The sequence below is a fragment of the Copadichromis virginalis genome, linkage group LG20 (assembly GCF_057382275.1).
Source record: "Copadichromis virginalis isolate Kocher_CV1m ecotype Utaka linkage group LG20, C_Virginalis_male_GT1.1, whole genome shotgun sequence".
Taxonomy (NCBI): Eukaryota; Metazoa; Chordata; class Actinopteri; order Cichliformes; family Cichlidae; genus Copadichromis; species Copadichromis virginalis.
Genome location: NC_140637.1, coordinates 34,154,444 through 34,166,943, shown reverse-complemented (window position 1 = coordinate 34,166,943; position 12,500 = coordinate 34,154,444). Strand labels below are relative to the sequence as shown.

At 47.2% G+C, this 12,500-nt stretch overlaps 1 protein-coding gene across 1 annotated transcript in view; it reads right to left on the bottom strand.

Moving 5' to 3' along the window:
- The window catches only part of LOC146685277 (nucleolar protein 4-like), a 111,331-nt gene that overhangs the window by 74,751 nt on the left and 24,080 nt on the right, over nucleotides 1–12,500 (bottom strand). The window contains exons 3-4 of the mRNA XM_085444145.1: nucleotides 11,452–11,563; nucleotides 8,945–9,051 (exon numbers count right to left, since the gene is read on the bottom strand). Of these exons, the coding sequence (XP_085300271.1) occupies nucleotides 8,945–9,051; nucleotides 11,452–11,563 (219 nt within the window). The remainder of the gene's footprint in view (nucleotides 1–8,944; nucleotides 9,052–11,451; nucleotides 11,564–12,500) is intronic.

Here is a 12,500-nt window from a genome sequence, read left to right as displayed (position 1 = left end):
CACACTACTGAAATTTTAGCTCTCACACACACACAACTGAAACGCTCTCACACACACAACTGAAACGCTCTCACACACACACACTACTGAAACGCTCTCACACACACACTACTGAAACGCTCTCACACACACACACTACTGAAACGCTCTCACACACACTACTGAAACGCTCTCTCACACACACTACTGAAACGCTCTCACACACACACTACTGAAACGCTCTCACACACACTACTGAAACGCTCTCACACACTACTGAAACGCTCTCACACACACACTACTGAAACGCTCTCACACACACACTACTGAAACGCTCTCACACACACTACTGAAACGCTCTCACACACACACTACTGAAACGCTCTCACACACACTACTGAAACGCTCTCACACACTACTGAAACGCTCTCACACACACACTACTGAAACGCTCTCACACACACTACTGAAACGCTCTCACACACACACTACTGAAACGCTCTCACACACACACACTACTGAAACGCTCTCACACACACAACTGAAACGCTCTCACACACACTACTGAAACGCTCTCACACACACACACTACTGAAACGCTCTCACACACACTACTGAAACGCTCTCACACACACACACTACTGAAACGCTCTCACACACACACACTACTGAAACGCTCTCACACACACTACTGAAACGCTCTCACACACACACTACTGAAACGCTCTCACACACACACACTACTGAAACGCTCTCACACACACTACTGAAACGCTCTCACACACACACTACTGAAACGCTCTCACACACACTACTGAAACGCTCTCACACACACTACTGAAACGCTCTCACACACACTACTGAAACGCTCTCACACACACACTACTGAAACGCTCTCACACACACTACTGAAACGCTCTCACACACACACTACTGAAACGCTCTCACACACACTACTGAAACGCTCTCACACACACACTACTGAAACGCTCTCACACACACTACTGAAACGCTCTCACACACACACTACTGAAACGCTCTCACACACACACACTACTGAAACGCTCTCACACACACACAACTGAAACGCTCTCACACACACTACTGAAACGCTCTCACACACACACACTACTGAAACGCTCTCACACACACACACTACTGAAACGCTCTCACACACACTACTGAAACGCTCTCACACACACAACTGAAACGCTCTCACACACACACACTACTGAAACGCTCTCACACACACAACTGAAACGCTCTCACACACACACACTACTGAAACGCTCTCACACACACACACACTACTGAAACGCTCTCACACACACACACACTACTGAAACGCTCTCACACACACACTACTGAAACGCTCTCACACACACAACTGAAACGCTCTCACACACACACACTACTGAAACGCTCTCACACACACACTACTGAAACGCTCTCACACACACACACACTACTGAAACGCTCTCTCACACACACACTACTGAAACGCTCTCTCACACACACTACTGAAACGCTCTCACACACACACACAACTGAAACGCTCTCACACACACTACTGAAACGCTCTCTCACACACACTACTGAAACGCTCTCTCACACACACTACTGAAACGCTCTCACACACACTACTGAAACGCTCTCACACACACTACTGAAACGCTCTCTCACACACACTACTGAAACGCTCTCACACACACACACAACTGAAACGCTCTCACACACACTACTGAAACGCTCTCTCACACACACTACTGAAACGCTCTCACACACACACAACTGAAACGCTCTCACACACACACAACTGAAACGCTCTCTCACACACAACTGAAACGCTCTCTCACACACACACACTACTGAAACGCTCTCACACACACACACAACTGAAACGCTCTCACACACACTACTGAAACGCTCTCTCACACACACTACTGAAACGCTCTCACACACACACAACTGAAACGCTCTCACACACACACAACTGAAACGCTCTCACACACACTACTGAAACGCTCTCACACACACACACAACTGAAACGCTCTCACACACACACTACTGAAACGCTCTCACACACACACACTACTGAAACGCTCTCACACACACACACTACTGAAACGCTCTCACACACACAACTGAAACGCTCTCTCACACACACACTACTGAAACGCTCTCACACACACACACTACTGAAACGCTCTCACACACACACACTACTGAAACGCTCTCACACACACACACTACTGAAACGCTCTCTCACACACACTACTGAAACGCTCTCACACACACACACAACTGAAACGCTCTCACACACACACTACTGAAACGCTCTCACACACACACACTACTGAAACGCTCTCACACACACTACTGAAACGCTCTCACACACACAACTGAAACGCTCTCTCACACACACACTACTGAAACGCTCTCACACACACACACTACTGAAACGCTCTCACACACACACACTACTGAAACGCTCTCACACACACAACTGAAACGCTCTCACACACACTACTGAAACGCTCTCACACACACACACTACTGAAACGCTCTCACACACACACACTACTGAAACGCTCTCACACACACACACAACTGAAACGCTCTCACACACACTACTGAAACGCTCTCTCACACACACTACTGAAACGCTCTCACACACACACAACTGAAACGCTCTCACACACACACAACTGAAACGCTCTCTCACACACAACTGAAACGCTCTCTCACACACTACTGAAACGCTCTCACACACACTACTGAAACGCTCTCACACACACACACAACTGAAACGCTCTCACACACACAACTGAAATTTTAGCTCTCACACACACTACTGAAACGCTCTCACACACACTACTGAAACGCTCTCACACACACTACTGAAACGCTCTCTCACACACACTACTGAAACGCTCTCACACACACTACTGAAACGCTCTCTCACACACACTACTGAAACGCTCTCACACACACTACTGAAACGCTCACACACACACACACTACTGAAACGCTCTCACACACACACACTACTGAAACGCTCTCACACACACTACTGAAACGCTCTCACACACACAACTGAAACGCTCTCACACACACACACTACTGAAACGCTCTCACACACACAACTGAAACGCTCTCACACACACACACTACTGAAACGCTCTCACACACACACACACTACTGAAACGCTCTCACACACACACACACTACTGAAACGCTCTCACACACACACTACTGAAACGCTCTCACACACACAACTGAAACGCTCTCACACACACACACTACTGAAACGCTCTCACACACACACTACTGAAACGCTCTCACACACACACACACTACTGAAACGCTCTCTCACACACACACTACTGAAACGCTCTCTCACACACACTACTGAAACGCTCTCACACACACACACAACTGAAACGCTCTCACACACACTACTGAAACGCTCTCTCACACACACTACTGAAACGCTCTCTCACACACACTACTGAAACGCTCTCACACACACTACTGAAACGCTCTCACACACACTACTGAAACGCTCTCTCACACACACTACTGAAACGCTCTCACACACACACTACTGAAACGCTCTCACACACACACACAACTGAAACGCTCTCACACACACTACTGAAACGCTCTCTCACACACACTACTGAAACGCTCTCACACACACACAACTGAAACGCTCTCACACACACACAACTGAAACGCTCTCTCACACACAACTGAAACGCTCTCTCACACACACTACTGAAACGCTCTCACACACACACACAACTGAAACGCTCTCACACACACTACTGAAACGCTCTCTCACACACACTACTGAAACGCTCTCACACACACACACAACTGAAACGCTCTCACACACACACAACTGAAACGCTCTCTCACACACACACTACTGAAACGCTCTCACACACACACACTACTGAAACGCTCTCACACACACTACTGAAACGCTCTCACACACACAACTGAAACGCTCTCTCACACACACACTACTGAAACGCTCTCACACACACACACTACTGAAACGCTCTCACACACACACACTACTGAAACGCTCTCACACACACAACTGAAACGCTCTCACACACACTACTGAAACGCTCTCACACACACACACTACTGAAACGCTCTCACACACACACACTACTGAAACGCTCTCACACACACACACAACTGAAACGCTCTCACACACACTACTGAAACGCTCTCTCACACACACTACTGAAACGCTCTCACACACACACAACTGAAACGCTCTCACACACACACAACTGAAACGCTCTCTCACACACAACTGAAACGCTCTCTCACACACTACTGAAACGCTCTCACACACACTACTGAAACGCTCTCACACACACACACAACTGAAACGCTCTCACACACACAACTGAAATTTTAGCTCTCACACACACTACTGAAACGCTCTCACACACACTACTGAAACGCTCTCACACACACTACTGAAACGCTCTCTCACACACACTACTGAAACGCTCTCACACACACTACTGAAACGCTCTCTCACACACACTACTGAAACGCTCTCTCACACACACTACTGAAACGCTCTCTCACACACACTACTGAAACGCTCTCACACACACACTACTGAAATTTTAGCTCTCACACACACTACTGAAACGCTCTCACACACACACTACTGAAACGCTCTCTCACACACAACTGAAACGCTCTCTCACACACACTACTGAAACGCTCTCACACACACTACTGAAACGCTCTCACACACACTACTGAAACGCTCTCACACACACTACTGAAACGCTCACACACACACACTACTGAAACGCTCTCTCACACACACTACTGAAACGCTCTCACACACACTACTGAAACGCTCTCACACACACACTACTGAAACGCTCTCACACACACACACAACTGAAACGCTCTCACACACACTACTGAAACGCTCTCTCACACACACACTACTGAAACGCTCTCACACACACACTACTGAAACGCTCTCACACACACACTACTGAAACGCTCTCACACACACTACTGAAACGCTCTCACACACACACTACTGAAACGCTCTCACACACACACTACTGAAACGCTCTCTCACACACAACTGAAACGCTCTCTCACACACACTACTGAAACGCTCTCTCACACACACTACTGAAACGCTCTCACACACACACTACTGAAACGCTCTCACACACACTACTGAAACGCTCTCACACACACTACTGAAACGCTCTCACACACACTACTGAAACGCTCACACACACACACTACTGAAACGCTCTCTCACACACACTACTGAAACGCTCTCACACACACTACTGAAACGCTCTCACACACACACTACTGAAACGCTCTCACACACACACACAACTGAAACGCTCTCACACACACTACTGAAACGCTCTCTCACACACACACTACTGAAACGCTCTCACACACACACTACTGAAACGCTCTCACACACACACTACTGAAACGCTCTCACACACACTACTGAAACGCTCTCACACACACACTACTGAAACGCTCTCTCACACACACTACTGAAACGCTCTCACACACACACTACTGAAACGCTCTCTCACACACACTACTGAAACGCTCTCACACACACACTACTGAAACGCTCTCTCACACACACTACTGAAACGCTCTCACACACACTACTGAAACGCTCTCACACACACTACTGAAACGCTCTCTCACACACAACTGAAACGCTCTCACACACACACAACTGAAACGCTCTCACACACACAACTGAAACGCTCTCACACACACTACTGAAACGCTCTCACACACACACTACTGAAACGCTCTCTCACACACACTACTGAAACGCTCTCACACACACAACTGAAACGCTCTCACACACACTACTGAAATTTTAGCTCTCACACACACTACTGAAACGCTCTCACACACACTACTGAAATTTTAGCTCTCACACACACAACTGAAATTTTAGCTCTCACACACACAACTGAAAAACCAAGCCATTTCAGTTGAACAGGAAGTTCATTGTTAACAAGGAAACTGAAGGAAAAAGTGTTAGATTTCAAACAAACCACTACACAGATGTCTACTCAGCAACCTGTTAGTTAGGGGTGGCTTTTTATAATCGATTTATTGATTAAAATCGATTCTGGCTTGGATAACGTGAAATCGATTCATTAAAATCCTGAATCGATTTTTTAATATAAATTTATTTTGCCCGAAATGCCAGAATCTCTGGTGAAACCTCACAAAATTTAAAATTAATATTTAGGGAAATCGAATTTTTTAAGTTGCACCAAATACATTGTGTGATAGGGCATAGGAAAAAAAGATGTTCTAGGGTTTCATTTTCATCAGTACAAAAAGAACACTGATCCACCTCAAAGCCAAATCTCTTTTTTTAGAAATTCTGCCACAGTATTAGTTTTGTTTAAAGTGTGTTTCTTTAACTTTAGGTAGAATAGGCTATTTCATAAATTTTTAGTATGCTTTATCCAGTGTATATGAAATAACTAAATTAGAACCATGCCATGTAACCATTCTGTTGTAACTATGAAATATTTTGTCTTTGAAGAAACTACTAACAAATTTCTTATTGCATTTTTATCAAACAGCTGACATTGCCCTGGCAATAAATTTGGGAGCACTGATGAGAAATTATTGTATATCATAAAAATTTTAATCAAATGAAGCAGAGGCAGTGGGACCAGTTCACAAAATTTGTTATATTCTCTTTGAGAACAGTTTAGACAATATTTTTCTGAAAAGTCTGTGTAACTTAGAATGACACCGTTATCATCCAACAAATCTGTTATGAATATATTTTTGTTCAAACCAGTCACTCTTGAAAATTGATTTTTGATTAAGTGTTATTACCCTATTATTCCATAAGGTTGAATTATGGGGAGAAGTTGTGGGTAAATCTCATTTTCCCAAAAATGCAACGTCTGTTTTGGAAAGTTTGATATCTTTATGGGGATTTTATTTGCCGCAAAATCACATTTCAAAATAAAGTCTAATCCTGTATACTATTTTATTAAACAAGAATCATGGGATGTGGAGCTAAGTAGAGTCTGGCTGTGACAGACAAGATTTTAACCATTTAATTCTAAGGGTGCCAACCAGAAATTCCAATTCTGGAGTTTTGATACCACCTTTATTGTATCCCTTCACAAGCTGAGATCTTTCTATGTAATGGGTTTTATTCCTCCACAAAAATTCGAACACATTTCTATTTATGGTTTTCATGGTATTTATCGGTTTTTTATTTTTATATCGTTTACGTGGCGCAAAAAAGGTTGGGGACTGCTGTACTAGCAGGTTGCTGAGTAGAAATCCTTGTAGTGTTTTGAAATATACCACTTTTTCCATCAGTTTCCTTGTCAGGAAACAACTTCCTGTTCAGCAGAAATGCCTCTGGTTTCAGTAGTGTGTGTGAGAGCATTTCAGTAGTGTGTGTGAGAGCGTTTCAGTAGTGTGTGTGTGAGCGTTTCAGTAGTGTGTGTGAGAGAGCGTTTCAGTAGTGTGTGTGTGAGAGCGTTTCAGTAGTGTGTGTGTGAGAGCGTTTCAGTAGTGTGTGTGAGAGAGCGTTTCAGTAGTGTGTGTGTGAGAGCGTTTCAGTAGTGTGTGTGAGAGAGCGTTTCAGTAGTGTGTGTGTGAGAGCGTTTCAGTAGTGTGTGTGAGAGCGTTTCAGTAGTGTGTGTGTGAGAGCGTTTCAGTAGTGTGTGTGTGAGCGTTTCAGTAGTGTGTGTGAGAGCGTTTCAGTAGTGTGTGTGTGAGAGCGTTTCAGTTGTGTGTGTGTGAGCGTTTCAGTAGTGTGTGTGTGAGAGCGTTTCAGTAGTGTGTGTGTGAGAGCGTTTCAGTAGTGTGTGTGAGAGCGTTTCAGTAGTGTGTGTGTGAGAGCGTTTCAGTTGTGTGTGTGAGAGCGTTTCAGTAGTGTGTGTGTGAGAGCGTTTCAGTTGTGTGTGTGAGAGCGTTTCAGTAGTGTGTGTGAGAGCGTTTCAGTTGTGTGTGTGTGAGAGCGTTTCAGTAATAATGTCCCTTACGGCACCTCATACATGTGTGCGTGTGTGTGCATGTGTGTGCGCGTGTGTGTGCGTGTGTGTGCATGTGCGTGTGTGTGCGTGTGTGTGCATGTGCGTGTGTGTGCGTGTGTGTGTGGATGTACTGGCATACCAAAGTAAATCAGCACTTGAATGTGTGTTTCTGTCTCCTCAGCTAATTAACCCGACGCTCGGCTTAATTGAAAAGGGCTCAGCCCTCGATTCCCCTTATCTAACACACACACACACACACACACACACACACACACACGAGCTATATGACTGTCAGCGAGTGTGTGGTATTGATAGAGGTGTTGGAACAATGTGGAATGAAGCAGTTGTAGCCCCCACCAGCTGAGGGTGAAGCTGATGATGGAGCTCCGCCCTGTTATGTTTCCTGACTGTGGACGTCATCATTCAGTCGAATCCAATTATCGACTCTACGCTGAAATATGATCAGGAGGTGAATGACTGGAATTAGTCTGGACCGCTGCAGAACTCCGTTCCCAACACGTTCAAACCAAAGTGACCATTAACCATTCAACGTCTTCCAGGTCACCCAGCAACACACCTACAGTTAGAGGCGGGGTTTGTTTAACCATGTGAAAAAGTCTCCGTTTCTACAGCAGCTTCAAAGGCAGGTGTAAAGGTCGACATGCGGAGGGGAAATAAGAGAAGAGACGGCGTGACGCAGACAGACAGGAAGCTGACAGAGCCACAGGATGTGATGTAACCTGAAAAAACCAGAACGGCCGGAGAAGAGATGAGGCGTGAGATCGTGCAGACAGGAGGAGTGTTCCTGCGGAGGGATGGGTGCTCGACCTCCCAGAGTTCCTCTGTAACGTCTCCTCTCACGCACGCAAACACACCACTGTCACGTACCTTAGTGCTGCTGATGCTCTGCAGCTTCATCTGCTTCATGTAGGTGGTGGTGAGAGGCACGTTGTAGTCAATGACCTCTGACACCTGAGGGCTTGGCCTGTCGTTCTCTGTAGAGGAGAGGAGGAGCCATTAGGACGCACGCAGGATCACCGAGAGACGAGTCCTGCTCTGATATCTGTTCCTGTGCTTCTAACAGCGAGCTCAGTGTGTTGTTTACACGCTTGGGTCTGGATGATGTCACAGAAATCAGAAGGAAGCTGTGTTAAAGGGGGAGGAGCTAGAGCAGCTTGTTTCAGTCAGATGATCAGGCTCAGCGTGAGAAAAAGAAGGATTATTTTGGACTGGGAGTCATGCAAAGCTGCTCTCAGAGAGTCCGGGGATAAAGACACGACCCTTCGTCCTCCCGAGGGGAGAAATGAAACCCGATTAAAGCAGCCGAAGAAGAAGTGAGAGAGTCAGTTTGTAATGTTCCTCCTCCAGCCGTGCTCGCACTCATTCAGGACGTGTCTAACATCTGGAGGCATGAGCGGCGATCAAATCAATTGGGGGGTACAGCGACCGCCATTTTTAAAACGGCTCAGATATTTGCATTATACTGATTTACTGTCGATCCATAATCTGTGTCACACACACACACACGCACGCACGCACACACGCACACACACACGCACACACGCACACACACACACACGCACGCACGCACGCACGCACGCACACACACACACGCACACACACACACACACCTTTATGCTGTGTGTTTAGTGACTCCCACTAAAGTTCAGCTGTGAATTATTTAATGCAATTAATCAGTGCAGAGCGGGACACAGTTAATTGACACTGACAGCAGCAGGACCACCGTGTGTGTGTCTGTGTGTGTGTGTGTGTGTGTTTAAGAGAGTGTCAATCTGTGAATGTGTGTCGGGGTGAAGCCTCACCCCCGCTAGGCAGGAAGGCAATTAGCAATTTTCCCTCTCCGAGAGCCATCCAGCGTCAGATACACTCCGTGTGTGTGTGTGTGTGTGTGTGTACAGGTATTACCATCTTTGTGGGGACAGACAGCGCTCATGGGGACCCGGTCTGGGTCAGGCGTTCATTTTTGATGGTTTGGGTAAGCGGCTAGGAAAGCATTATGTCAATGAGATGTCCCCACAAGGATATAAATACAAACGTGCGTGCGTGCGTGTGTGTGTGCGTGCACGTGCGTGCGTGTGCGTGTTGGGATTCACGGGTCTTGCTCTGAGAATCAGTTGGACGCTGTGACTGGGAGGTTGTTGCTGCACAGAAACTCGATGGGTGAAAGTCGCTGTGATGGCGTCCGTTTGCTCCTCTAATCCACAAACCTGTCAGGACTCCTCTTCACACCCCCACCCCACTCCTCCCCAGACTCTGTGGAAAATGAGCGTTTCCAGGCCCATTTTCTTTGTTAAAGCCATTAATTAGGCTAATTGAGGAGAGAGACGGGACAATCCAATGACTCCTCGATTTAATGAAGGGAAGACGGCAGAAGGGGGAAAATGGGGGAAGGGATGGAGGAAGGGTGAAGGGAGGGATGGTGGGATGGGACAGGAAGCCAGCAGCAGTGGGGGAGGATAGAAGAGCTCGAAGCCGGATGGATGGATGGAGGAAAGACAGAAGTCTTCTGCAGCACGCACATGATCAGGAGAAGTGTAACGCTCCCTGCTGCAGAAGCATTCAGAGCTTTAAAGCTGTGTGTGTCTGTGAGCGCACAGGTGAGCTTCAGAGCAGAAAAGCTGCTCCTGCTGATGGATGCTTCATCTGTGCACTACTTCGACACGCTCGGGTGTTTCTGTGTTCCCGTGCGCACTCTGGCGTTTTGTATTTTAGCCGTGTGAGGCTGATGTAAGTGCGACAAACATCTTAAAACTTTAACCAGCGTCTGCTGAGAAGGTGAAGCTGTGTTTATTCACAGAACAGATGCTGGAGACTGGAGGCGGCACAGAACGTGAGGAATGTGGACGTCCGCGTCTCTCTGCGGACTTCTCGGCCTCGGCCGTCTCATCGCTTTCGTTTCTCGTCTCTGAACCGAAGCAGTAAGAGTCAGACGCTGTCACGATTTTTCCCCACAGCGCAAAAATGTTTTAACACGAGCGTTTCCATCGTGAAGCGGCTCCAGCTCCGTTTGCTCTTTACACCTCGTGTTTGCATTAAATTGGCTTTGTGGTGAGAAGAAAGATTTCCTGCAGGCATGCAGCGCTGCGAGTAGCAGCGAGAATCTCGGAGTGTTTGTTTTTATGTCTAATTGTGTTTGTCGGGCGGCTGCAGAGGCTTCAGAGCCGCCGTGAGCAGCTCCTCATCAGCGTGACGGACAGGCGCCTGCTTTTCAAACTCCAGACATTTCCCTCAGTTCTTAGAGGCTGTCGGCACAGGAGGACAAATCTGGTGGTGCACAGCACGAGGCTCAAACATGAACTTTCCCCGAGCCTCGTCCTCCCGTGCTCCTGTGTTTCAGCTCTGCAGCTCAAACCCAGGGGAGACGCCGTTTGTACCTTTGCAGTCCTGCGTGGTGGTGCTGATGTGCATCCTCTTCTGACACTCGCCGCAGCTCATCAGGAAGCGAGTCACCGCCTCTCTGGGCAGGAAGGCGTACGTCTCCGCTATCTGAGGGAGAGAACAGAGACAGAGAGGAAGAGGATGTTCAGTCAGACTCTTCATCGAGTGTCTGAGATCAGGGAAAATGCGTCCACGTGTCGCTACGTTTCGTCGGTCTCTGTCATCGTGTGTTCAGGAAACAAAGATGGCAGATCAAAGCTTTAATGAATGAAACGAACGCTGCCTTTGACCTCCGGGTGACCTTCACCTGGTGGGAGGCGAACAATCGCCATGCCGCTGCAGTCGATCTGAGTCGATCTCTGCAACAGCTGACCCGACTCAGCAGGTGACATTTCAGAATAAACGCGAGGCAGCTGAGCGGCTGTTACACGGTTACGACAGTTCTGGTCGCGCCGCGGTTTCCAGACTTTTTAGCCAATAAGTGTGCGATATCGCAGTCGGACCCGCCCTTCAATCATCACGTCTGCTTCCTAACACTAAGCTGGGGACGGCTTCAAAACAGGACGTCCCTCACCGGCGGTGACATCACTGACAGCTGACACCATAAACTCTGTTATCAGCAGAAGAATCAAACGCCGTCGGACACGTCGGCGAACCAAGGCCCAGAAATGACTCTACAGGTATGCTTCATCATCTTCATCAGTATTCATTCTTCATCTTTAAATAAAAGTGAGAAAATAAAGTTGAATAAAATGAAATGTTTGCGTTTGATTATTACACAAAAAATCGACTCAATCCAAGAAAAACTTTCCACACACTGACGAAGACGCGAGGTCGATGAACGCGTGGGAGGAAATCAAACATTTATTCAGGAAAAGGAGCACAGAGGAGGAGGAGGAGGAGGGTGAGAGGAATTGAATGGTGGTTGCTGTGCAGCACGTGTGTGTGCGAGGAAGCAAATGTCACTCACACACACACTCTGGGCTTTGTGGCATTATGAGGCCCTGCTGTGTTTGCTCGATGGGTGGAAGTTAATGTGCACGAG